Source organism: Hypomesus transpacificus, chromosome 12 (assembly GCF_021917145.1).
Source record: "Hypomesus transpacificus isolate Combined female chromosome 12, fHypTra1, whole genome shotgun sequence".
NCBI classification, from domain to species: Eukaryota; Metazoa; Chordata; class Actinopteri; order Osmeriformes; family Osmeridae; genus Hypomesus; species Hypomesus transpacificus.
The window spans coordinates 6260938-6288357 of record NC_061071.1 but is presented as its reverse complement, the minus strand read 5'-3'; the positions used below and the strand labels follow the sequence as shown (position 1 = coordinate 6288357).

The window sequence follows — 27420 nt, the reverse complement described above, 5'->3', positions numbered from 1 at the left end:
GTTACGGTTCTAATAAAAAGAGCACCACAGGCTTTAAAGAAGAGCTCGTATTTGGCAGTTTATGTAGTGTTCCTAACAGCGTCACAGCCTCATCATATCACACTCAACATGCTTCATGGCTGTTCTGTACACAGAGATTGAATGGATTCATTTAGTGAGACCGAATAGCATCATCGTCACGTTCATTCAATTTTTTGCGCTCGTGATGTGTCAGTGGATTTTTAGGTGTCCATCACGAATGCCTGTAGAATAATGATGTCTCGTCAGTGAGCGTGCCTGTGTGGGTCCATGTCCTTCAGCTCACTGGCTGTTGGAGCTGCGGTTACCATCACCGACAACACGACAACACTGTGGATCGGGGACTGATTCGGGACCGCTGCTTATTCTGCAGCCCAAGACACCGAACCGCCTGGATTTAACGGGTTGTATTACTACTGGATGCACGAGATGGAATGCCGAGTGTTGTCGATCCAGAGTCACGTCGTCAGGGGATATGTGGGCAACAAATCGGCGTCGTTCCCGTTGCAGGTACAATTGTCTTCTCTGATAAGACATAAATGTTTCAGTAGTCCGTAAATAAAAATGCATCATGACAGTTGCTCTGATGTTGTCTAGCCGGTAAAAGTGTGGTTTACAGGGCAAGTGCAGGTAGCATACAGAAAGGTCACATGGCTAAATACCCTTTCGTCGCTAGCTTGCATGTTTATTAGAACTTAAATTGACATGTTTTACAGTGTTGACAGTTCCAAGATCGACCAAAAAAACCTGACTAGCATCATTCCTATCTAGTAACATGACTGAATGTCACGTTCCTATGATTATTGGCAACATGGTCTCGAGTGGCAGCTGTTACATCCCAGTCTGTCTCAAAACTAAGTGATGTGTGAGACATCCTCCTCATCCTCCTCCTCCACCATCTTCATCATCCTCATCACCATAAACATTGTCAGCACTAGAAATAGCCCTCTAAATCGCTAGTCACGCGTTAGGGACGCCCGTGTTTGACTGTTATTGATACCAAATGGTTTCAGGTGTGGATACTGAATGATTTCCCCAGACTTATTATCTGGTCATGTCAGTCACATGAAGAAGATTGATGATGGTGATGATGAGAGTGGTAACGGAGATGATGAGTGGGGATATCCTCTGTCTTCGCTATCTTGAAGCAGCAGGCGCTGCATGTCAGCCAGACTAACGTCGGAATGTGATTGGCTTGTACCTGCCTGACGTCACCGCAGCGGGACACTAATATTCGGTTGTTTTTTAGCGTAGGGTCACCCTGATGGAGCAAACGGTGTTATTGTTCTAGATAAAGTACCCACTGTTGTTTCTCTGGAAACTCCTAGAACATAAACTGGCCTAGTGTGGTCTGTCCTGGCCTATGCCGCTGTTCTATCATTGTTTAAACGTTTGTCTGTCTGTCTGTCTGTCCTCAGGTGCTGGGCTTTGAGGTAGATTCTATCAACTCTGTGCAGTTCTCTAATCACACAGGTAGGTGCATCCTGAGCTGTCTGCTGGTCTGACTGTATTTTTCCAAACCAGAAGCATCATGGTTCTGTCCTTGTGCAGTAGAAGACAGGATGTTTTTTGTCCGTCCGCCGAAATGTCAAATGATTCCCCCTTCAGTTTTTGGAGCTAATGAATTGGCCATTGAGGAGATCTGAATGTGTAATTGGGTCGTCTTAGACCACATAGTTGAGGAACCGTCTAGCAGGTTTCGATGGCAAAGCTGCTCTGATTCTCTGCTTTAGTCTCACAGCTGACAACACTCAGCAGCTGCCTGCTGCTACTACCCACTGCTCTGTGTGTGTGTCTGTGTGTGTGTGTGTGTCTGTGTGTGTGTGTGTGTGTGTCTCTGTGTGTGTGTGTGTGTGTGTCTCTGTGTGTGTGTGTGCGAGCAGCTGAAAGTCTGCTCCCAGCATAGAGTCAGAATTGCGACAGCAGCAAATGATGACGACAGAGCCAGCCCTTATCTCAAAGATTCCCTCCTCCTTGTGCGCATACACACACACACACTCGCTCGTAAGAGAGCAGAGGCGACTGTTCTTCGCTCTCAGCCCTCGGGCTTTCTTCTGGCCTGTTGCTAGGCAACCAGCAGCACACCATGTGACCTGCTTTGGTGACTCACCTGAAATGTGACATCACGACTCCTGCAGCAGCGATGGTGTCTGTGAGAGCAGCCCCCACCTCGTCCCCCCTTTTCACCCCCGGTTGGAGGGACTGCTAGCCCCGAGCTCAGGCCCACTACCCCCAGCCCTTTCCTGGGCTGCTCTGCCACCACGGTAGGGGGCTTTTATTGGGCCTCCTGCTCCCCCGGCTGGGGATTCAGATGTGTGTATGGAAGAGCTGAAAAGAGAGAAGAAGATGGAGAGATAATTGAGAGGAATTAATATTTCAAGGGATGTTGTGAACTGAACTGCACTGACAAGGTCCTGCAGGTCTCCTAGGTAACTGTTTCGACTCCCAGCTGACACCCCCGTTTCGAAGGATAAGGACCACTGTGTCCTAAGTTCCTGACCTCTGTCTCCTCGGTCAGTGACCCCTGACCTCTGTCTCCCAGGTCACTGACCCCTGACTTTTCTCTCAGGTTACTCCCACTGGAAAGGCCAGGTGTTGACAGCTGACGAGCTGCATGTTCTATATGAAGGGATCAAGCTGAACAACGTCCATCACTACGACTACGTTCTCACAGGTGAGAGGAGGGAGGGAGATAAAGGGAGGGAGGGAGGTAGAAAAGGAGGGTGGGATGGAAAGAAGGAGGGGGAGATGAAGGGAGAGAGAGAGAAAGGTAGGGAGGGGGAGGGGGGAGAGGGGTTCAGAGGGAGGGAGACGGAGGGAGAGAAAGAAAGAGGGAGCGGGATACGAAGAGAGCGAGACGGAGGGAGAGAAAGAGCGGGAGCAAGAGGAAGACATGGAGGGCGAGACCGTGAAGGCTCTTCCTCCTAGTGAGACTGCTGAGGTGTGAAACGCTCCCAGCAGCAGGAAACTGCTATCTGTCACACACTCTTACGCACAGACACACACGCACACACACACGCACTTATGACATCCGTCCAAATTCCAACAGCTCTCTTGTCAACCTCTTATGACCCGTTCCACATTCAGTAACAGCCAGAACACACTTCGTTTCCCCATCCACACACACACACGCACACACACACACCCACACACACAAGTTGTGATGTCGCGTCCAAATGGTTGACTGTGTTTCTCGCCAGGCTACAACAGAGACACATCCTTCCTTGAGATGGTGGTGGACATCATTCAGGAGCTGAAGAGAGCAAACCCTAACCTCGTCTATGGTGTGTACCACATGAATCAATATACATATGTGTGTGTGCGTGTGTGTGTGTGTGTGTGTGTGTGTGTGTGTGTGTGGGGGGGAAACTAATTGTGTTCTGGTTTAATTTGACAGTGTGTGATCCAGTACTGGGAGACCATGGCTCTATGGTAAATTCTTGATTTCTTGGAAGGGCATGTGTGTGAACGTGCCCTGTGTGGGTGTGAAGTGTGTATGTGATAGGAGCAGCTGGGGAAAGAGCACATTTCATTTCACACTGATAGATGCCATTAGCCTGAGCCGCAGAAAGAATTATGCGGAATCATTGAGGCTATTGTGACTCATCAGTCTGTGTGTGAGAGCGCGTATGTGTGTGTGTGCCTGCCTCTGTTCCTGTGCATGCTTGTGTGTTTATGTGACTGATGTATGTGTGTATGTAACTTATTGCAATTGATGTGTGTGTGTGTGTGTGTGAGAGAGAGAGACTTGGTTTGTGTTGGACCTATGTGTTTGTATGTAACTGATGTGTGTGTGTGTAACTTGTGTGTGTGTTTGTCCAGTATGTTCCCGAGAACCTCCATCCTGTCTACAAGAACAAGGTGGTTCCTGTCGCAGACATCATCACACCCAACCAGTTCGAAGCAGAGTGAGTAAAGAACATAGTCCGGCTGTGTTATACTTATATGTACTACAGTTATACTTGGAGGTAGTTTGGTACGACAGTACTTCAATTCTGCAGCAGGCGGTTGGCTCCCTCTGCTGGAAACTCTGAGTAGTGCATGCTGAAACTGACATGGATTTTCACATTGTGTCTGTGTGCTAGGTTGTTAACAGGGAAGAACATCAGCACAGAGAAGGATGCTGTGGAGGTAAGTGTGTCTCTGGAACTCGCCAGCAGCACGACGCCTGATAAACCCAAAACAAACACATCCTGTCGGGCTCCACTCATATCATGTGTGTGTGTGTGGCCAGGTGATGGACCTGCTCCATAAGATGGGTCCCGACACGGTGGTGATCACCAGCTCTGATCTCCCCTCACGCCTTGGAGACCGCTTCCTGGTGTCCCTGGGCAGTCAGAGGACTGGTACGTGTGTGTGTGTCAGTGTGTGTGTGTGTGTGTGTGTGTGTGTGTGGTGTTCTTCACCTCGATTACTCTTTGGGAGATGTTGAGGAGGTGTGTCTGTGCTGTGTGTCAGTGCTGCCAGATGGGACCAAGTCCACCCAGCGCGTCAGGATGGAGGTGCCCAAGGTGGATGCTGTGTTTGTGGGGACAGGAGATCTGTTTGCTGCCATGCTGCTGGCCTGGACACACCACCACCCCAACGACCTCAAGGTCTGACACACACACACACACACACACACACACACACGCACGGCACACACACAAACACAGACCGTTTGACTCAAATCACTACCTTAACGACCTACTGGTCTGAACACACACACCTCCGAAGTCCATTGCATACCCCAGCTGATTATAACCTTCCTCCTGTGTCTAGACTGCGTGTGAGAAGACCTTCTCAGTCATGCATCACGTGATCCAGAGGACCATCTCTTATGCTCACGGTGAGACACACCCCCTATTGATGACATCACACCCTACGAATCACCTCGCACTCTACCTGTGACATCACAGCCTACGCGTGACACGATACCCTTACTCTGGAGTGGATCGGGGCCTTCCCAGCGTGTTTTCACATGCGCTGTGTTTGGTGTGTGTGTGTGGGGTGTGTGTGGGGTGTGTGTGTTTGGTGTGTGTGTTGACAGACCTGGCGGGCCCTGGCCGGCGTCCCAGCCCCCCCCAGCTGGAGCTGAGGATGGTTCAGAGCAAGGCTGACATTGAGGAGCCCGCCATCGTCATGGAGGCCACCGTCCTATAGAGGCCCGCCCCCCCCCCCACCACCACCACCACCACGGTCCCCCCAGCCCTGGCCCCCTCCCAGCCCTGGCCCCCCCCCCCCCCCATGCCCCCCAGCCCCCAAACGACCCGCCCCTGCCCCAACGCCACAATCGCACAATGTATAGATGTTGTCATCTGACCCGTAACGTGACATTGCCTTAGAATCTTAACAGCACAGCACATCATAGGAGGAGGAGGAGGAGGGGTGGAGGAGAGGAAGGATGGAAAGGAGGGGTGGAGAGGTGGAGGGGATATAGAGGAGAGGTGGAGGGATGGAGAGGAGGAGAGCAGTGATTCTGTAGTTGTATCTCTTCTATTCCCTCGTGGATGGAACTTAACCTTCTGGTTGTTCCTGACTATACTCACACAAACACACTCGTAAACACCCGCAAACACACTTGAAAGCACAAACACACACACTCACAATAACACACACAAAAACACATCCACTGACTCACACAAACACTCTCAAAGTCACACACATTCCTACGGTAGGAAGTGGGTGTTTCGGAGCCATGTTCCAAACTTCCACAGTTTGACAGCCAATCATAGCAGCCGGTGAAGAGGTGTCCAGCCAACCACAGCTGAGGGAGCACCTGACCTCTGACCCCTGGCGTGGTTTGGGCTCGTACGCGGAGCCTCTTATCTATGCTGTCGTTATTTCACGATGTTTGAAATGCAAGGTCCCTGTCATTTTTCATGTGTATTTCCCTTTAATTTTTGGTTTGATATATTTTAGTTTTTAATCTCATTGTATTTTACTTTAAGTTATTTGTAGAAATCAGCTGGGAACTATTAGCTCTGACTGACATATCTTACTGGGGAAGCATGTTGTCACGCAGCACGTTGTCACGCACATTCTGTGACAAATCTCCTGTGTAATCATCAAACAGACATTATCAGATGATGTATCACCTTAGTTTATAATGTAACAAGTTCAGATTACAGCTCAGAAACCACTGCTGGGGAACCATAGGTCTAGAACCTCACATAGGGAACAGCTCTAGAACCACTGCTCTGGAATCTCACTAAGAGAACAGCTCTAGAACCACTGTTCTGGAATCTCACTAAGAGAACAGCTCTAGAACCACTGCTCTGGAAACTCACGTGGGGAACAGCTCTAGAACCACTGCTCTAGGACCACAGCTCTGTAGAATCTGACCCACTGATCTTCAGTGGTAGCGTGTAGGGGGTGTGTCTCGGTGCAGAACCAATCAGGGGCTGGCTCTGGTCTGATTGACAGGCGTTTTCTCCTCAGCTTCTCATCAACCGTGACCTGTTCCATCTGTGTTCTGGTGTACCTGTAAATGTGGTGTTAATGTGTGTGGGTGTGTGTATGTACGTGTGTACGTGTGTATGCATATGCGTGTGTGTATGTATGTGTGTTAATGTGTGTGTGTGTGAGACGAAAACTGTGTGTGTGTGTGTGTGTGTGCGTGTGTATTTCTGTGATTTGATGTGGTGTACGGGGGCTAAAAAAGTAGAGTGAAAAAGCCAGCAGGATTGGTCAGACAGCAGGGGTCAGGGGTCAGCCTGGCCGGGTCAGAGACGCTGACCCTGCTGCTGCCACGGGTCTCGTCTGGGCAGGTACAGGTTGGCAGTGCCAACTATAATGCTTCTATGTGTGTGTGTGTGAAAGGAGAGGAGGTTTCTAGCAGGGGAGCTTACCAAGAAGAAGGCTAGTTGATGTATTTCATGGATAAGCATGAAAAACCATACAAAGACAGCTACCATGGCAACACAGAGGACATTCCAGGGGGGTGGGTGCTGGGGTCTATACTGAACTGTATAATGATATATTGTATATGTCTTATTCTGGAGGATAACCGGTCCATAGTGCTGTGGGCGTGCGTCATGTCTGTGTGTGTGTGAGAGAGAGAGAAAGAGAGTGCGCGCGAATCCTGGATTGCTTGCCCTAGGTGGCAGGATCTGAAACTACAAGTCCCACAATGCACTGTGCCCTTGTGAAGATGTCATGACAGGAAGAGGAACTGTGACCCAGGCTCCACTGAATGACCCCCCCTGACCTCTGACCCTTGACCCTGGCTTCTGCTCGCTGGCCCTGTTGATCGTGTCCTCCTCCATGTTTTCAGTTGTCAGGGACTCTGACATGTCTGAAGAAACTGTTTGGTACCGTTTCTAGTGCTAAGTATTTTATAACATGTTACAATAAAGATTGTAGTGTACAAATCCACATTTATAAGATGTAAGATGTATGTTAAGATGCAATAAAGATAAAGTCATGATTCTATTATCAACCTACTGCTCTAAAGTCTTTGTTCTGAGGTTGTGTGTGTGTGTGTGTGTGTGTGTGTGTGTGTAGGCTTTAGTAGACACCAGATGGTGTGTGTCTGGGTGCGTGTGGGCCATATAGATCCATGACTACCCCCCCCCTCCCCAACAACCCCCTAACTAACAGCAATATGACTAATCTTACCACACACAGTACACACCACACACAGTACTAACTCGGGCGATGGTGATTCAGGTTCAGGACAGATAATGAACCCCTGTGTCGGTGCTCTGGTCTTTGGTCAGAGCTGAGGTGTTGTGGGGAGGGCAGAGTCCTCGCTGACACACACTCGTAATAAGACGTATACATATATGCATATGGTACACACACACACAAACATACACAAACACACACATATACAGCTCTTGAAAAAATAGACCACTGAACCTTTTTCTTTAATAAAAAAAAAAAAGTTGAAAAGGACAATTTTGAGTGAGGGACAGAAGGGTAAAATAGAAGGCCTTTGCAAATGTTACACTTGTATGTTTATCATTTGTTGCCGTTTTTCACTTGCACTCACTTGTGTGTAGGTGTATGTGTTTGTATGTTGCATGTCTCATATGAGAATACATTTTTTCAAATCAAAGTTCAAACCTCAGAACAAGTCGTTTTTGTTCACACCAGATTTGAATTTCTCATTCGTTCAAGCAGAATGCACGTGTTTTGGCCTGTGCGCAAAAGAGTTGTCTACAATGTGAACGGTAACAACTGACAGCAGTGGCTTGCTGATGAAAGCTGAGGAGTTGATTCTCAGTGAAACTGTCATGCTATTCTCCACTTCTAACTGTTCTTTTATTGTGTGAGCCATCACATGCAAAAGGATCCGTTATATGATCAGAATCTGTCGGAACCCATGTATATTGCAAAACTATTTCTGACATGGAATGTCACAGAACAGTATTAGGTACTGTGAGGAGGGACACTATATTGTTTTTGACGAAACAACCACAGTTATTTTTATTTTATTGTGCCTGGGTTCTTTTTTGCATAGCATGTGATGTTGTGGCAAATCTTCTGTTACGTATATTTGACGGAATTTGAATGTCAGAAATGTATTAAAAAAATTGTGCAAATGTGAATTTTCTGTTTATATTTAGCACATTGCTATAAAAAGAAATGTGCACATGATTCTTTTTCTATGTACTAAAGTATTGTTTAGTGTTACCATGACCTTTCCCTGTAAATTTGTATCTACTGTGGAAATCTAAAAAGCTCAGTGTGGACATTCTTGAACAGTACAGTAAGCAATCAGTGTCGACAAAAAAGTTGAACTAAACTGACATTTGGATAAGAAACATTTCCACGATAGCTGCTCATAAATGTTTGGGGTGAGTTGTAAACGTGTTTGTGGAAATAAGGCAGTGCAACAGACTCACCAATGGGGGATGAACTTTAGTAACCTGTGGTGTGTGTGTCGACTGCCAGCTATTCGTCTGAGAGGATCAGGTGATTGTAGACACCCCCCCAACCCTCTCCAACCACCCCCCCCCCCACACACACACTCCTACCAGCTGGCCCTCCCTCTTTTTTTCTATGCTCTCCCCCTTTTCCTCTCTCTCCTTCTCATTGGCACTGAGGCAAGCGTGTAAAGTTCACTCCGGTTCCCTTGGGATTGGTGTGTGTGTGTCTGTGTGTGTGAGAAGAACTTAGGACAGAGTTCAGCCCAACCCTCCACACGCTGTCTCCTCCTCCTTCTCAGTTTCAGAGTGGCGTTCAGAGGGCAGCGTTCAGAGAGCGTGTCGTCCAGTCTTCAGTCGTCTCAGGTAAGTGCTGCCCTGTCCTGCTTTGGTCTGCATGTCGTCATAGTAACGCTGAGAGTTGTAGTTCCTGTTTCGGGTTGATGTGGAAACTTCCTGTCCTGCTGCTTACTGTATTCATATAAAGAGAGAGCAAAGCTGAAGATTAAGGCTGTCTGAGTTAGTGGTTTTGGGTGTGTGCTGGTGGTGGTGGTGTGTGTGTGTGTGTGCGTGTGTGTGTGTGTGTGTGGGGGAATTTATGGCTGGGCTTTGTTCCAATTAGGTGAAAGGGTGTGTGACCAGCATGAGTGTGTGTCAGCAGCTATGTACACTTGCCTGGAGTACAGTACATTTGTGTGTGTGTGTGACAGTGTGTGTGTGACAGTGTGTGCGTGTGACAGTGTGTGTGTGTGACAGTGCGTGAGTGTGTGCGACTGTGTGTGTGACAGTGTGTGTGTGTGTGACCAAGGCCGGCGTTTGCTTTAGGCGAACTAGGCAGCCGGCTAGGGCGCCATGAAGAGGGTTGTGCCAAATACCGAAGTGCGTCCATTAATTATCCGCCCCATACCCCAGCAGAGGGCGCCAAGGGTGGGTGGGGGGCAGCTCTCCGATTTGCGCTCCCAGGGGGGGGGGGGGGGGGGGCTGGGGGGCTGGGGGGGATATTTGGCCTAGGGCGGCGAAGGTACCCACGCCGGCCCTGTGTGTGACAGTGTGTGTGTGTGTGACAGTGTTTGTGTGTGACAGTGTGTGTGTGACAGTGTGTCGCTGGAGTCTGATGACATCTATCTGTCCTGCAGGTAGCCTCCAGCCCAGACAACACATGACTGCTCAGTTCTACAGAGGGGGTGTGTGTCTCTGAGAGCGTGTTTGTGTGTGTGAGCACCTCTGTATGAGTCTGAATCTGAGCTCTGAGTGAGTGAGTGAGTGAGTGTGTGTGTAAAAGTGTGTGAGTAAGTGTGTGTGCGTGTGCCATGGCCCTTCTGGACAGTGTGAAGAGGCTGTTTGTGTTCCAGCTGTTGTTGGGCCTGGTGTTTGTGGTCAGCGGCCTGATCATCAACTTCCTGCAGCTGTTGTCCTGTGTCCTGTGGCCTTTCAACAGAGCACTGTACCGACGGCTCAACTGCCGCCTGGCCTATTCACTCTGGAGCCGTACGTACAACACACACACACACAAGACCACACTCACACACACACACCCACAAAAAAGACAGAGGTAGCAGATTGTCAGCCGTCAAGAGATAGAGGTTGGAGAGAGATCGAGAGATAAACAAATGGATAAGATAGAGAAGATGGATAAGATATATGTTGTGTGTGACTGCAGAACTGGTGAATGTCCTGGAGTGGTGGTCGGGGACCGAGTGCACCCTGTTCACCGACCAGGCCACGGTAGACCGCTTCGGCAAGGAGCATGCCATCATCATCCTCAACCACAACTATGAGATTGACTTCCTGTGCGGTTGGACCATGTCTGAAAGATATGGAGTGCTAGGGGTTAGTACAGATCACACCACGTCTCTGGGGGAGGATCGTCTGTGTACTGTGTGTGTACAGTTAGTGTGTGTGTGTGTGTGTGTCATGCCTGTTTTCTTCCCAGAGCACCAAAGTGCTGGCAAAGTATGAGCTGCTGAAGGTACCTCTGATTGGCTGGACGTGGTACTTCCTGGAGATCGTGTTCTGCAAGAGGAAGTGGGAGGATGACCGTGACACCGTTCTGTCAGGGCTGGCCAGTTACAAAGACTACCCTGAGCACATATGGGTCAGTATCACTGTGTGTGTGTGAGAGAGAGAGAGAGAGAGAGAGAGAGAGAGAGAGAGAGAGAGAGAGAGAGAGAGAGAGAGAGAGAGAGAGAGAGAGAGAGAGAGAGAGAGAGACAGAGACAGAGACAGAGACAGAGAGAGAGAGAGAGAGAGAGAGAGAGAGAGAGAGAGAGAGAGAGAGAGAGGACAGAGACAGAGACAGAGACAGAGACAGAGACAGAGACAGAGAGAGAGAGAGAGAGAGAGAGAGAGAGAGAGAGAGAGAGAGAGAGAGAGAGAGAGAGAGAGAGAGAGAGAGAGAGAGAGAGAGAGAGAGAGAGAGAGAGAGAGAGAGAGAGAGCGAGAGCGAGAGCGAGAATGTGAGTCAGTATGTCTTTATGTATGAGTGTGTGTATGTGTGCACGTGAGTCATTGTGTCATCGTGTGTGTGTGTGTGTGACCGAGCCAGCGTGTGAGCATCTGTCTGCATGAGCGAGTGTCTGTTCACGGGTGTCTGTTCGTGGCCGTGTGGAAGTGTGTGTGTGGAAGTGTGTGTGGAAATGTGTGTAACAGCACGTCTTGTCCGCAGCTGCTGTTGTACTGTGAGGGCACCCGGTTCACCAAGAAGAAGCATGAGTTGAGCATGCAGGTGGCAGACAGCAAGGGTCTGCCCCACCTGAAACACCACCTCCTGCCTCGCACCAAGGGCTTCACCACCTCTATGGCCTGCCTCAGGGGCACAGGTATGCACACACATACACACACACAGTCACACACACACACACAGTCACACACACACACACACAGTCACACACACACACAGTCACACAGACACAGTCACACACACACACACACAGTCACACACACACACACACAGTCACACACACACACACACAGTCACACACACACAGTCACACACACACACAGTCACACACACACACACACACACACAGTCACACACACACAGTCACACACACACAGTCACACACACACACACACACACACACACACACACACACACAGTCACACACACACACACACACAGTCACACACACACAGTCACACACACACAGTCAAACACACGGACACACTCACCCGGGTCAGGCTGACGCGTGCGTTCACTCCCCAGTGTCAGCCGTTTATGACGTGACGTTGAATTTCCGTGGCAACGAGAGGCCTACCTTGCTGAGCGTCGTCAGGGGAGACAAGTATATGGCCGACATGAACATCAGGTAAGACGCCTGTACACACACCTGGGCACGCTGTATCTCCTGTCACACCTGTGCTGCAGAGCCACGTCTCCCCCTGCTGGAAGGATGAACACTTGCACTGCCTGGTTTGCAATTTGCAAATACAGGCATCTGGTTAGATAGGACTGCATCAATGTCCCACCACATCTCAAAGCTTCAGTCAAAGGTTAGGTCGAAAACTTGACTTCCTTTATAGAACCTGTTCAACTTGTACCCCGCCAAAATCACTCTCATCCACATGACCAACCTACCCATGTTGGATTATGGTAATATAATCTATATTATAGATCTGCACCAAACGCTTAGCAACAAGTTTGACACGCTTTACCACTCTGCTATCCGATTTGCCTCAAACCTCCCTGCACTGGTTAGCTCTTATTTAGAAATCCCTCCTGGATCTATTACCCCGCTACCTACACCCAGTCTTTGCTTCATACTCAGATAAAATTCCACAAATCTAAAGCATTCCTTGCTTTCACTATTTCAGTCTGTCTGGGACACATTACAAATGTCCCTGAAACTGGCAACATTTATCTGCCTTCAAAGATTCAGTCAAGGACATTCTCCCAGATACGTGAAAAGGTTACCACACCAACTGAATTCTTCGCTGACTAGAATGTTCTTTTTGCTGTTGCCCCTTGGGGTTATACGTCACATCATTCCATGATGTTCAGCTTTCATGCACGCATGTCCTTCACTCTTGTTTTTACTGTTGTGCTCTAGGAATCTTTGTTTTCTGGTTTTATCTTGCAGTCCTTTTCCTCTTTCCCCTCCAGTGACTTTTGCCACTTTCCAAGCTGTCATTGTAAATGAGAATTTGTTCTTAATGACTTGTCTGGTTAAATGACGAAATGTCGGCCTGGTCTCTAGTGTCTCACAGTGTGTGTGCGCGTGTGTGTGTGCTGTCTCTCCAGGCGCTATGCTGTGGATGAGATTCCTGAAGGTGAAAAGGAGTGTGCTGATTGGCTTCATAATCTCTACCGGGAGAAGGTAGGGCCTTGACTAATCTAACCTGCTTTCTCACTCCATGATCAACTAGTGTAGCCTGGCCTATCTCTCTGGGATCGATCAGAGCTGAAATGGCAGTGATCATTGTATGAACGTGAGATTTCTGTATAAGGTCTACACAATAATGTCAGTTAAAAGTGTTGTATAAATGTTGTACATATGTGTGTTTGGTTGCAGGATTCACTGCAGGACTACTACATCAAAGAGGGCTGCTTCCCCGGCCCCACTATCACTCCTCGCCGACGACCTTGGACACTCCTCAACTTCCTGGTCTGGGCGGGGCTTTTGCTCTGGCCCCTCTCCTCATTTGCCTGGGGCATCATCGTCAGTGGCAACCTTGTCCTCAGTCTCGCCTTCCTTGGCGGGCTTTTCATTGGTGGGTAATCAGACCACTTGAAAGACGGTCAGACAACCTGCCAGCTACCCAGTCAGTCAGTCTTTCAGTCAGCCAGCCAGCCAGCCAGTCCGTCCGTCCGTCCGTTCAGTCAGTCAGGTATACAAGACATAAACAAGGACAGTTTCAGGAAGTATACTGACCTGCTGTACCCCCCCTTCTCCCCCTCCCCCCCTCCTCCCCCCCCCCCCCTCCTCCCCCCCCCCCCCCCCCCAGCCTCTGTAGCCATGCAGCGCCTCATCAGCGTATCGGAGGTGAAGAACACGGGCTCCTCCTATGGAAACCAGGCCAGCAAGAAGCAGGACTAACCCCAACCTAGACCAGCAGAACAGGACAACAACTGCTATGGACCCCTCCACTCTGGACTGCTCAGCTCCACAGTGCTGGGGAAGCTCCTCTGGAACTACGGCTAATCTAACAATTACTCCACAATGGGTGGAGTCAATTTTTTTGATTGTAGGTCTTTAGGCCAAAGTAAGTTTCAGAAGGTGGTTTGGTCAAACTGAAACTAACATGATGTAAGATACATGGATGTTTCACACAATTAAAGGAAGTGAAAAGTCTTATGACTGGAAATGAAAACATTGAACACGTTAGGCTGAAATACTTTTGTTATTTTTGCCCTTTAGGGGAATTTTTTGGTTGAGGAAGTTGTTAGAGTAATTTACCACAAAGCTGCATGATTAACTGTAAAAGACAACTGAAATCTCTAATGTCTGTTGGTAGATTCAATCACTGCTGTAACAAGAATAATAAAGCATTGAAATCAGTGAATACATTAATTTATTCAGCCTAGTGTAATGCTTGTCATGAAATATTTGTACCCACAAACAAACCAACACAACATTTATCTTTCTTCTTCCTCCCCCTCATCCCACAAGTCTTCTTTCTAGTTATCTCTCCCCCAGTGAATTTGATCTCTCATCTATGTTCAATCCTGCAAAAACATCTTCTTTCTTTGGAAATCTTGTATGTCTCAGTACAGAACTTTTATTTTGATATGCGCCGGATATGGGGTTCGTTTGCAGCACAGATCACTTCCCAAAACAAGATTCCTAAAGAGCTGAAGCCAGACAAATAGCTGGCCAGCTGCGATATTTACTATGTAGCAGCTAGCCAACGAGCAAGCTAACGTTGGTTCAACCAGCAAGATGAACGCATTTTGCTGCCTGACAACCATTCAGTTGCATGGCACTATGTACAGTAAGGCTAGCTAACATATTTCATTTGGTTTGTGTCCTTAGGTTGACAAGCTAACTAGCTACCTAAATGGCTAGCTAGGCGTCATCAGTATTTAGATCTGGTGGTACTGGTAGCTAGTCCGTATTGGTCGAGTGTGCTTTTGAAAACGAGCGATGGAAGGAGTTCTCTACAAATGGACGAACTACATGACAGGTAAGCAGATGTTCCTTTGACAGCAGTTCTTTCGGCCAACTAACTGTGTGTAGCCAACTAACGGAAGCAAGCAAGTGTGACACCTGCCTCGAGAGACAGTAGTCAGTGTTTGTCAGTCTTCGCCCGAAAGAAGGAAGTGTCGAGCTGTCAGTGACTGATACCAGTCACACTTATGCCGCAACCTAGGGGGCGGGGCCGAGCGCAACCTACAGCCGAAATGTGTTTGCGTGTTAATGTATACTGCTGTTTATGTGCTGTGGACAGTCGTATTTGCTAAATAATGTATTGTGTGTGTGTATGTGTGTGTGTGTGTTGCGTGCATTGCTGCTTCAGGGTGGCAGCCTCGCTGGTTCGTCCTGGACGATGGGATCCTCTCCTACTACGACTCACAGGAGGATGTGTGCAAAGGCAGCAAGGGCAGCATCAAGATGTCTGTCTGTGAGATCAAAGGTGAACACGCCGTCTGCACACAGCCGCACACACGCACAACCCAAGGCCTCATGCACACACATACAACACTTCCACACACACACACACACACCAGTATGGATCTGTGTCTGTCCTCCATACCTCCCCACGGCCCAGCCAACACGTAACCGTGTGGGTGTGTGTGTGTGTGTCCAGTCCACCCCTCAGACAGTAGTCGCGTGGAGCTGATCATCCCAGGAGAGCAGCACTTCTACGTGAAGGCAGTGAACGCTGCAGAGAGACAGAGGTGGCTGGTGGCACTGGGCAGCTCCAAGGCTGGATTACTGTACACAGGCAGCACCATGGAGAGAGGTATCACACACACACACAGATGTAGACACACACGCGTAGACATGTAGACACACAGCCAGACATGGCACACACTCAGGCGCACTCACACAAAGTAAGCCCAGAGTGTGTGTGTGTGTGTGTGTCAGAGCTGACAGAAAGGACAGACAGTCTGAGGACTAAGATGTCGGAGCTGCGCCTCTACTGTGACCTCCTGGTGCAGCAGGTGCACACGCTCCAGCACTCGGCCACACCCATCCGCGACATCACTTCCTGCTGCGACACGCCTCGCCATGACGTCACCTCCTGCGCAGACCCACCTAGCCAGGACATTCCGTCCGCCCCCCCCCCTCGCCCAGCTCTGAGGTAAATTTGTGTCGATTCGATCGCTGTTGTGCGTGAGCTCGAAAAACGTCGCAACATTAGACCGATGCTCTGAAGAAGAACATTGTTACTCTCTCTCCCTCCCCTTCTCTCTCTCTCTCTCTCCCTCTCTCTCCCTCTCTCCAGACCAGACAGGAGGCATCGTCTCTGCTGAGGGCTACCTGCAGCACCTTTCTAAGGACCCTGGAGGAGTGTATGACCCTCGCCAACACGCACCTCACCCCCCCCGCCAGACTCCCTCTCCCCTGTCTCGCCCTCCCCCCTGCTGATGGCCCCCCGGGTGAGGACCGGTGAAGTGTGTGTTTGCGTACGCGCGTGTGTGTAGTATCCGCGCGTGTAGTAACCGGTGAGTGTGCGAAGGAAGCATAGTTACACGGTATACTCCCCCTGTGTAGATGAAGCGGTCCATCAGTCACCCAGGAACATACAGCTCTGACCGGTGAGATTGCACACAACACACACGCACACACGTGCAGCCGTACAGTGGGACTTGTTGACTGAGGTGATGCGATGAGCGTGACATCATCACTGTGTGCCATGCTGTCCACAGGTCTGGCCAGCGCAGGACCAGAACCTGCTCCGACACCGAGGCTGCCTGTCCCCACCCTGCTGGACACACTGACCGTGAGACACAGTTACCTTACCGGACACACACACACACACTTACCTTACACAAACTCAGTTATTATTCGCACACACACACGGTTACTACCCACATACACATGGTTACCATGGTTACTACCCACATACACATGGTTACCATGGTTACTACCCACATACACATGGTTACCGTGGTTACTACCCACACATACACACACACCGTTACTACCAACCCACATTAACCACGCTCACTTTGTTACTATACACGCACTCACTTCTTTCTCTCTTTCTATGGTTACCATGCGTCACAGGAGCGTTGCCGGGGGCGTTGCCGTGCCTGAAACCCAGTGTGAATGGAGACTCCGCCCCCTGCATCCCGGAGGAGAGTAGGGGAGGGGCCAGTCCCAGAGCCACGCCCGACACAGATGCCCACGAGACGGACGTGTCCATCTAGAAGTGACCGCCCTGCCGACGCGCCTGTTCTGTCCCTCACACCACTGAGCCTGCTACCATTATGACAGACGCTGTACCAACAGACGGGTGTTACGTGCTTTTCTGTCCCCTGCCAGCCCTTGCCGGTCACGTTGACAACAGTTCCCTCCGTGTCGGCGTCACAGGGATGTCTGTCCCCTCTGATAGTGTGTCACAGTCATTGGGGTCCCCCTCTGAAGTATTGTAGGAGTTCCTGTGGAAGCGTGTCCCTGCACTTTAAGAACATGGATGGACACTGTCGTCCTTTCTGAATGTTTTTAGAATCAGTAGAAGATGTGGGATGCAGGTCACTGAGACCAGAATTCTGTGCCAAGGACCCTGATGGAAATGTCAAAGCCTTGGCATGACATGCATACACACACTTTACTCACACACACACACACACTGTATTACTGAGTCCCAGACACACGCGTGTGTATTTTGTTGCTTTAGTGCAGGTCTCTCCTGCCCAACTATGAAGGAGATGTCTAAATGAACATCCTCAGCTTAATGTTTTAAATAAAAACTTGTCTGTCAACATGTCAAACCTGTGTTAGCTACAGACCAACACACACACACACACACTCACATACAGAACATGCAGACTGACACACAGACAAGGACACATGTTTGATTTGAACATTGGTGGAGACAAACATCACCTTTTCTGCTGACAGTATACCTCTTCCTATTTCTAAACATTGACGTTTCAATGGTCTGCTAACATTGGTAACTTATCCAGAAACCAAAGATTAGCAGTTATTTGTTAAAACATTGACATTCTCTGTTCTAATATGGATGGGCATCATATTGTTAAATGATGCTGTATTGTGAAAAAGTCACGATTTCAATAACGACTACATTCTCCAAGATACAGCCTAGTAGTGTTGCGCGCCCACACAAACACACACACACACACACGCTGGTGGGATCCGTCTGTTTCAGTTCCCGCAAGAACATCTCATACCATACCATTTCCCATCCACGCTGACACCTCTCGCTCTTCAAAACAAGCATTGTGCAACATGCTTTGCAAACACCCAAAAAGCTTACACCCGTCTCCACCCTCAGACCACAATCCTCATCTTCCTCTGTATGACCTCTGTTCTCACACTAATATTACCACCAACAAACTCATTTCTTCGCCACACGGTCGCCATGGCGATTGCATACATCCAGGAGCGTTAGACCCGTTTTACTTACTTACCCCACTTTACTTTACTTGCCCCAGCATAAATCTGCTGTGCCCCAGTAAAATTTAGTTTTAGTCAATTTATTTAACAAAATGTATTTAACAATTTATTTCATTAGTCAGTGCATTCATTTTGATTGATAGTGCCAAAAAAATAAACGCAGAATCCCAATCAACACTTGTAAAATCAAAGTACATGCCGATGCCCGCAGAATTTCATGTCAGGGCACTCTTCTGAGCTTGCCAATTAGCACGCACACAGAAGTTCATGTGTCGGACTCTGCACACAAGTCAGAATTGAGGTCGTTTCTAAATGGTAGGCCTAACGATCCTCTTATTTTGACTAAAACATAAAAACAATATTACATGAAGCTCAAAAAACAGTCTTTGCGCTCACATGAATGCAAAGGAAATGTGCGCGCTCGCAATAACTATTGATGTCCTTGCCAAAGCCGATATCAAACTTGCGGCCCTGAGCTGTAGTATAGTGGGTAAAGCAAGGGGAGTTTATATAGCAGAGTAGCTTATAGTGCACTGTATGCAGCAAGCTTGGAAGAAAAAAGGGGATATGAATAGGGGCATGCTGTGCCCCAGGAGGGCGTTATATCTAACAACGCCCCTGCAAACATCCTTTTTGAGAGTGAGGTGTGAAAATTTGAGATCACGCAAAAATCGCATCTCGCTTTTATCATGCATTCACTTCGGCTGGGAGCGAGTATCTTTCGGATTAGATAACGTTAGGAGAAAAATATGTTTCGAATAGTTCACTTAGAAAAACTATTTTTCACGTTCCTGTGGTGTGTCAACCGGTATACCGAACCGTACAACCTGGACACACAGCACGTGTCAACTCTCAGCGGACCCAACGGATCCTTCTTTGGATATTCGGTTATGCTTCACGCGCATGAAGACCAGACATGGTGAGAAAATACACCACCACTACCAGGCTCCATTCTGTTAAATTCAATCGAAGTGGTATATCTTGTACCCTCACGGGCCATGGCAGTGAAGCAAGACTGTTCTCGGTAAACGACTCCTCGGCACAGAAACAATGTCTCCGGTGTGTTTCAGGGTTCTGGTCGGAGCGCCGGTGGCCGATTCCAAATCCTACCTGGCCGCTAAGACCCCAGGTGCGGTCTACAAGTGCACATTAAATGACAGTCGACATTGCGAGCAAATTCAAATAAGTGAGTAAAGATGGAAATCAGGGGTGTGTGTTGCATGTTCAAGTTACTGTAGGTTATAATAAACTAAAACAGGGCTCTCAACTTCTCCGCATTCACCGTGAGACTAGCGCATTTCAACCATATCATTCTTTCATGCAACACCTTGTATTTATCACGCTGACAAATAAGGGATAACTGGTCCCCCGTCCCGTGTAATAGTTGCACAATTAATGGACACGGCGCAGGCATAGAAAATCAGTTTTCTGCCGAGTTGAGAGCTGTCTCGAGTTATACAGAGTTTAATGCCACCTACCTGCCAATCAGAAACAGCTGCACACACCTTCCCCTCCAGGATTATTGTAGCCAAACGTTGACAGGTATGTCAAACTTTTGATCAAACTTGAGAGCAGTGCAAAACCCAATGTTACATGTTTTATGCATGATGTCATACATGTGTTGAATGTTCCAGGCATGACAGGACCTAGTCCTTGTGGCAGTAAATGCTCTTCCGAGGTGGATAACCAGTGGCTGGGTGTCAGTCTGTCCAGAAGACATGGAGACGGCTTGCTGCTGGTAGCTAGCACACACATGACCACAGTTGACATGCACCACCTGAATCTGTCTACTCGCATGACATACATGATCAGAGTCTACACATCTAATACCCATGACCTTAGCCTACACGTATGACCTGTATGCACGTGTATGACACGTAAGACCAGAGTTTACACGCATGACTCAAGTGTACGTACAATGTTTACACGTTCTACGTGTGTGACTACACAGATGTACTACATGTACAATGTGCTTGACACACAAGACAGACTACACGTATGGTATGAGCCCACAAGCATGACTAGAGTCCACATGCATGTGCTTCACAGGCGTGTGCTCATCGTTGGAAGAACATCTACTACCTTCCAGAGGGCCACAAGCTGCCTCTAGGCATATGTTACCAACTAGATGGTGACCTGGTCCAGTCCATCCCTCTGATACCCTGTTACAGAAGTAACCGTTCCCTGCCTCTCTCTCTACCTTTTACTTTACCTCTCTCTCTCTCTCTCTCTCTCTCTCTCTCTCTCTCTCTCTCTCTCTCTCTCTCTCTCTCTCTCTCTCTCTCTCTCTCTCTCTCTCTCTCTCGCTCTCTCTCTCGCTCGCTCTCTCTCTCTCGCTCGCTCTCGCTCTCTCTCGCTCTCTCTCGCATCTTCTACCTCACTTTCTCAATCTCTTTCTCTACCTTTACCTATCACTTTACGTGCTTCTCAACTTCTCCTTGCCTCTGTCCTCTCCCCCTCTAGACGATGAAAATGATTTTGGAAATGACTACACCTTCTGTCAGGCTGGGACCTCCAGCTTTCTCTTGGAGGTCAGTACTCAGACAACCACACTGTAGCTGTCAGTACGCACACCGCAACCACACTGTAGCTGTCAGTACGCAGACCGCAACCACACTGTAGCTGTCAGTACTAAGACAACAGGACCTGATTGTTATGGGGGCCCCAGGGACCAAGGCTTTCACGGGTTCAGTGATCGCTTACAACACCTCCACTCGTGTGACCGCAACCTACATTGACGACGGCACTGTGCAATTCGGCAGTTATCTGGGTAACTGTCACACATCCACAGTCCCTCCCCGACCCCCCCCCCCCCACACACACACAGACACACACTTACATACACATGTATACCCCCTAACAGAAACACCTGAGTAATGACGGCTGTATTCCAGGATATTCCGTCAGTGCGGGTCACTTCCTGTCCGCAGACAGTATTGAGGTGGTGGGCGGAGCCCCACAGTACAGCCAAACCGGCATGGTGAGCAACACCAAACAAACGACCCCTCCCCCTTCCATCGCATACCCCCCCCTCCTCCCCCTTTCCTCTTAACCACCCCATCGTCCTTTACTCCCTCTCTTCCTCCCTCTCCTCCTCCCTCACCTCCTCCTCCTCTTCTCTGACCCTCCTCCCCTCTCTTCTCACAGGTATACATCTTCGGCATGCAGTCAGTCGCTCTCCAGATCATCGCTGAGGTCACAGGGTCACAGGTTTCAATTCCAGTTTATTGTCACATGTACAGGAAGTATATAAAGTACAATGAAAAGCTGTGTGCTGCTGTGCTGCCTACAACAGTGCAGTTTTTAATAATGAAATAGATAGTAACAGACACTAATAATAAAAGATGAGAGATATGATTATTATGTAATTTTTACAATAGTATACACAATACTCACTGACCAATGTAATGAAACAGTAAGGGTAGGCAGTTGCAAGGTGGTTATAGTATGTGCAAAATCTATGCTGGGCAGTGCAGTACTCAGACTGTAAAGTCATGATGTGCAGGAAGGAGGTGGGGGGTAATAACAGTCCGTTTCAGAAGGGAGGTGGGGGGGTAGTTATCTGTTCAGGAGCCTAATGGCCTGGAAATAGAAGCTGTCTCGTGGTCGATTAGTTCGAGAACTAATGCTGTCATACCGCTTGCCTAGGTGAGGTGGTTCTGGGGTTGCCTAGGTGAGGTGGTTCTGGGGTTGCCTAGGTGAGGTGGTTCTGGGGTTGCCTAGGTGAGGTGGTTCTGCGGTTGCCTAGGTGAGGTGGTTCTCGGGTTGCCTAGGTGAGGTGGTTCTGGGGTTGCCTAGGTTAGGTGGTTCTGGGGTTGCCTAGGTGAGGTGGTTCTGGGGTTGTCTCCATAACCTCTTTCTTGACTGTGTCCAGAAAGAAGGATGCCAAGTCTGCATCTCATGTTCTGTGTGTGCGTGTGTGTGTGTAGCGGGGGTCCTACTTCGGGGCTAGTGTGTGTGCTGTAGACCTAAACTCGGACGGCATGTCCGACCTGCTGGTTGGAGCTCCCATGTTCAGCTCTGTGAGGGAGGAGGGCCGCGTGCACGTCTACATCAACAAGGGACACGTGAGTCACACGCACATGCTGCACACATGCATTCATACACACACACACACATACGCACACACACACACACACACAACCACATGAGGCTCTGGTTGATGTCATGACAAGCTTGTGTGTGATGGGGTTGTGTGTGTGTATGTGTCAGGCAAACCTGACCGAGCAGAAGTTTACTCTGGCGGGGAGAGACTCGTATGCTGCTCGCTTCGGCCAGACGATCATCAGCCTGGGAGACCTGGACCATGACGGCTACCACGGTAACCCTCATCAACTGTTACCCTGGAAACCCGCACCGTTACCCTGGGATCCATCACTGGTACCCTGGGATCTTTCACTGTTACTATGGTAACACAGCCTGTTACCCTGGCAACGCTGACTGTGGTTTGTGTGTAGATGTGGCTGTAGGAGCCCCACAGGAGAATGACCTACAGGGGGCTGTTTACATCTACAATGGCAGGAAGACCGGACTGGGGAGAGACTACTCACAAGTGGGTACACTTCTCTCTCTATTGCTCTCCCTCTCTCCAGCCCGCTTTCTGTGTCTCTGACTCACTTATTGTCTCTCTTTCCCTCTCTATATATCACTCTGTCTCTGTCTCCCCCTCTAGCCGTCTTTCCGTTGCTCAATGTTTCTCTGTCTAAACCTGTTTGTGTTTCTGTTGCCCTGTCTCTCTATTGTGTGTTTCTGAACAGCGTATATCAGGCTCAGTGATGGGTAATGCCTTCAAGATGTTCGGACAATCTCTGTCCGGGGGAATAGACGTCGACGGAAACGGATACACAGGTAGTACACTTTACACTCCGGCTCATCCCAATACCTCATCTCTAATGCCCTCCCCTTCTCTCTTCTCACCTCTGTCTCCCACTCTTTTTTCTCATCCCTGTCTCACACCTCTCATCCCTCTCTCCCTCTCATCCCTCTCTCCCTCTCATCCCTCTCTGGTCTAGATGTAGCCATAGGAGCCTTCCTGACAGACTCTGCTGTTGTTCTCAGGTAATCCTACTAACCTGGTCTTCACACCTAGCTAGTCTACTGACCTGGTATACACACCTAGCTAGTCTACTGACCTGGTCTACACACCTAGCTAGTCTACTGACCTGGTCTACACACCTAGCTAGTCTACTGACCTGGTCTTAACACCTAGCTAGTCTACTGACCTGGTCTTAACACCTAGCAAGTCTACTGAGCTGGTCTACACACCTAGCCAGTCCACTAGCCTACCTAGGAAGCTCTTTACCATGTCATTTCCTGTGCATCTGTGTGTGTGTATGGCAGGACGCGTGCGGTGGTGGTAGTAGAGGCTTGGCTGCTCCTGCCAGAAAGTGTGAACCACTCTCAGCCACTCTGCTCAGACAACGGCCAATCAACTGTCTGCATCAATACCTCCATCTGCTTCCGCCTGGGAGGGCGACACAGCACAGGACACGTCGGTGAGGACAAACACACAAACACACACACATATGTATACACACAATCTCCCCATTCTCCTTACCTATAATTGTGTGTGTGTGTGTGTATGTGTGTGTAGACATGTTTTACAACCTGACGGCAGACGTCAAGCACAAAGCTGGCTTGCGGCGCCGCCTCTATTTCTCCACCAATGGGACGGCTCGCTTTGAAACGACGACGGGCATGGTCAAGACGACGCACGGCAACGTGACCTGCACTACCCATCAGGCCTTTCTGCGGGTGAGGGAGGAGCGAGGGAGGGATGGGGAGAGAGATGGCCCTAAGGAACAGAAAGTAGGGAAGAACAGATTGAAGGAGGGGAGGAAGGAGGGAGGAATGAAAGATGGAGGGAGGGATGAATGGACGTATTGAAGCAGGGATGGCTGTAGGGACTAGGAGGTGTATTAAAGACCTTGCCCCCCCCCCCCCTCCCTAGAGAGACGTGAGGGACATCTTCTCCCCCCTGGTGATGGAGCTGCACTATGAGCTGGGGGGTCAGCACAGGGAGGGGGCGCCTTCCCTCATCCTCCCCCCTCTCACCCCCATCCTGCAGAGGGGCGAGGAACAACGCAACCAGCTGACCAATCAGGTAGGAGCACGTCAACCTTTTCACCATTCAGGAAGGCAGGAACAATATAGGCAGCTGATCAACTGGATGGGAGCAATTCAAGAAGATGGCCAGTTAGGTAGAGAGTGCAGTGTAGCTTTGCAGTGTTGATGTGTGTGCTTCTCTCTGCAGACGCTGTTTGCCAGGTACTGTGTGTTTGTCAACTGTTCCACCAACCTACAGCTGTCTGCCCAGTTAGTAACACCCAGGTATGTCCCCCCCCTTCTCCTCTCCTCTCCTCTCCTCTCCTCTCCTCTCCTCTCCTCTCCTCTCCTCTCCTCTCCTCTCCTCTCCTCTCCTCTCCTCTCCTCTCCTCTCCCCTCCCCTCCCCTCCCCTCCCCCCCTCTCCCCTCCCCTCCCCCTCTCCCCCCCCTCCCCTCCCCTCCTCTCCCCTCCCCCCCCTCCCCTCCCCTCCCCTCCTCTCCTCCTCTCCTCTCCTGTTTATGTGATAATATGTGTGTCCGCCCCTGCAGGAGTCATAAAGGTGTAGGGTTCATAGCACTGGGGGAGGGCAAGACCTTCCTGCTGAAAGTTACCCTGGGCAACATAGGAGATGCTGCCTTCCTGCCTACCCTCCACCTCCGTTACCCTGACAACCTGCACTTTATAAAGGCGTTGACAGCAGTAAGATGCACACACACACACATATATCCCTAAACATGCACACACACACACACACACATATATCCATAAACATGCACACACACACACACAGTGAGTGAGTGAGCTTTGGGGTGTGTCGACAGGGAGAACAACATTTCAGCTGTCAGGCCATAGAGGAGAAGAAAGAGTCTGATGGAGTAGACTGTCGCCTAGGAAACCTGTTCCTGAATGTCCTGGCCAAGGTACCCACAGACAGACACACACATGCACCTAGATCCTGTGGGAAGCTTGTCTCTCACACGTGTGTGTGTGCCTCAGGTGAATGTCAGTTTCCTGATGGAGGTCGGCTCCGACAGTGGTCCAGGCGACCTCAACGTCACAATCACGGCGTCCAGGTATCCAACGTAGTTCCGCCGTCTGGAAGGTTCCGTAAGATTCCGGCGTGCGTTCCACAAAGGTCACGTTGTGTGTATGTTCTTCGTCGTGACAGGGAGAACTTTGAAAGTGAAGATCTTCTTCATGACAACGTGGTCGTTCTGATCCTGCCTCTGAGATATGGGGTCAACCTCAACATACATGGGTCAGATACTCTACTGAACTCAGCTCTGCTCTCTCTCTCTCTCTTTCACTCTTTCGCTTTCTCTCTCTCTGTCTCTCTCCCTCTCTATCGTTCTGTACGTATACAAAGATATAGTGTGGATATAGATGCAGTGTGTGTGTGTGTGTGTGCGTGTGTAGGTTTGCCTCACGCCAAGGATTTGAGTTTGGAGACTTTAATGAACCCAACTGCCACACTGAGAGGTTCAACTACACGATCAAGGTACACAACACACATGTACATAAACACACATGTAAACACACACACACACAGAGACAGAGCCCTGTGTGAAGCCTGTCTCCTCCAGGTGGTGAATGCTGGCCCCAGCCTGTCTCAGGGCACCAGAGTGGAGGTGGTCCTGCCCAGGGCTCTGGCCCCCTACTCCCGTTCCCTGCTACGCATCCTGCATGTACAGGTAGCCTGCTCTCCTGTCCTCCACAGCCCTCTGCTCCTCTAGCCCTCTCTGCAGGAGGGTCCCGTACTTCCTGTCGTGTGTCATCATGTACTGCTGTCATGTTGTTTATCATCGTTTGCTCTGCTTTGTTTTGGGATGCTCTTCTGTGATCCACTCTTCTGTAATGCACGTACACAGATTAAGCTGGCCTCCATTCCTTTGCTGTACCCCAGGCGTCCACTGGGGGGTGCTCTATCCGGAGCTCTGAGGGTTCTACACCTCTGTCTGTCAGCACTAGCCACTCCTATTGGCCCAACATATTTAGCACCACGAGCCCTGATTGGTCCAACCTCTCTAGCACGATGGGCCCTGATTGGTCCAACCTTTCTAGCACGATGGGCCTTGATTCGTCCAACCTCTCTAGCACGATGGGCCTTGATTGGTCCAACCTTTCTAGCACAACGGGCCCTGATTGGTCCAACCTCTCCAGTACAATGGATCCTCACAGGACAGACCTGCCCAGTGTCTCGTCCTGGCCCAATGAGAGTAGCAGCAGTGTGGAGGGGGAGGAGTGTGAGGTCAAAAGACCACCTCCATGGGAGGAGCTCATCTTCTTCTTCTCCAGAAGATCCAAGAGACAAATGGTGGGTTCACTCAAGCTTACACACATATCAATGCACCATGGACCATAGGAACTTATGACACACATATCAATGCACCATGGACCATAGGAACTTAGAACACACATATCAATGCACCATGGACCATAGGAACTTAGAACACACATATCAATGCACCATGGACCATAGGAACTTATAACACACATATCAATGCACCATGGACCATAGGAACTTAGAACACACATATCAATGCACCATGGACCATAGGAACTTAGAACACACATATCAATGCACCATGGACCATAGGAACTTAGAACACACATATCAATGCACCATGGACCATAGGAACTTAGAACACACATATCAAAGCACCACGGACCATAGGAACTTAGAACACACATATCAATGCACCATGGACCATAGGAACTTAGAACACACATATCAATGCACCATGGACCATAGGAACTTAGAACACTCATATCAATGCACCACGGACCATAGGAACTTAGAACACACATATCAATGCACCATGGACCATAGGAACTTAGAACACACATATCAATGCACCATGGACCATAGGAACTTAGAACAAGCCCAGAAATCCTCTACTCTAACCATGGGCACTTATACAACCCACATCAAAATACAACTCTTCCCATAGGAACACACTATTATACCTCTAACTAC

General features: G+C 49.4%; 4 protein-coding genes across 5 annotated transcripts in view; all 4 read left to right on the top strand.

Moving 5' to 3' along the window:
• The first annotated feature begins 246 nt into the window (after window positions 1–246).
• On the top strand, window positions 247–5214 carry pdxkb (pyridoxal (pyridoxine, vitamin B6) kinase b). Its single transcript, XM_047030621.1, has 11 exons — window positions 247–528; window positions 1437–1491; window positions 2588–2692; window positions 3219–3302; window positions 3416–3450; window positions 3841–3926; window positions 4104–4149; window positions 4253–4364; window positions 4477–4613; window positions 4780–4846; window positions 5048–5214. The coding sequence occupies exons 1-11, from the start codon at window positions 439–441 to the stop codon at window positions 5158–5160; spliced, it is 930 nt and encodes a 309-aa protein (XP_046886577.1). The 5' UTR covers window positions 247–438; the 3' UTR covers window positions 5161–5214.
• A 3814-nt stretch (window positions 5215–9028) lies between these two features.
• agpat3 (1-acylglycerol-3-phosphate O-acyltransferase 3) lies at window positions 9029–14372 on the top strand. Of its 2 annotated transcripts, XM_047030601.1 has the most exons (10): window positions 9029–9236; window positions 10007–10143; window positions 10174–10358; window positions 10531–10700; window positions 10804–10965; window positions 11536–11689; window positions 12076–12178; window positions 13111–13186; window positions 13382–13580; window positions 13815–14372. In XM_047030601.1, exons 3-10 carry the CDS (start codon window positions 10181–10183, stop codon window positions 13904–13906), a joined length of 1134 nt encoding a protein of 377 aa, XP_046886557.1. In that variant the 5' UTR covers window positions 9029–9236; window positions 10007–10143; window positions 10174–10180; the 3' UTR covers window positions 13907–14372. The 2 variants fall into 2 exon arrangements, with proteins under 2 accessions (XP_046886557.1, XP_046886556.1); XM_047030600.1 differs by having other exon boundaries at window positions 10007–10358.
• Window positions 14373–14620: 248 nt separating this feature from the next.
• On the top strand, window positions 14621–17742 carry plekha3 (pleckstrin homology domain containing, family A (phosphoinositide binding specific) member 3). The gene is given in 9 exon segments (XM_047030656.1): window positions 14621–14993; window positions 15327–15443; window positions 15618–15773; window positions 15899–16013; window positions 16238–16345; window positions 16347–16413; window positions 16529–16572; window positions 16684–16757; window positions 17045–17742. Coding segments are annotated over 9 exon segments (864 nt in total). The 5' UTR covers window positions 14621–14953; the 3' UTR covers window positions 17188–17742.
• Window positions 17743–19044: 1302 nt separating this feature from the next.
• The window catches only part of itga4 (integrin alpha 4), a 9839-nt gene continuing 1463 nt past the window's right edge, over window positions 19045–27420 (top strand). Inside the window, exons 1-24 of the mRNA XM_047030540.1 lie at window positions 19045–19316; window positions 19468–19583; window positions 20032–20135; window positions 20447–20570; window positions 20861–20928; window positions 21041–21167; window positions 21292–21377; window positions 21545–21607; window positions 22327–22464; window positions 22610–22718; window positions 22855–22949; window positions 23155–23245; window positions 23410–23455; window positions 23738–23892; window positions 23991–24151; window positions 24348–24500; window positions 24651–24727; window positions 24992–25142; window positions 25265–25363; window positions 25440–25516; window positions 25612–25701; window positions 25860–25941; window positions 26027–26134; window positions 26347–26757. Of these exons, the coding sequence (XP_046886496.1) occupies window positions 19147–19316; window positions 19468–19583; window positions 20032–20135; window positions 20447–20570; window positions 20861–20928; window positions 21041–21167; window positions 21292–21377; window positions 21545–21607; window positions 22327–22464; window positions 22610–22718; window positions 22855–22949; window positions 23155–23245; window positions 23410–23455; window positions 23738–23892; window positions 23991–24151; window positions 24348–24500; window positions 24651–24727; window positions 24992–25142; window positions 25265–25363; window positions 25440–25516; window positions 25612–25701; window positions 25860–25941; window positions 26027–26134; window positions 26347–26757 (2901 nt within the window). The 5' untranslated portion in view covers window positions 19045–19146. The remainder of the gene's footprint in view (window positions 19317–19467; window positions 19584–20031; window positions 20136–20446; window positions 20571–20860; window positions 20929–21040; window positions 21168–21291; window positions 21378–21544; window positions 21608–22326; window positions 22465–22609; window positions 22719–22854; window positions 22950–23154; window positions 23246–23409; window positions 23456–23737; window positions 23893–23990; window positions 24152–24347; window positions 24501–24650; window positions 24728–24991; window positions 25143–25264; window positions 25364–25439; window positions 25517–25611; window positions 25702–25859; window positions 25942–26026; window positions 26135–26346; window positions 26758–27420) is intronic.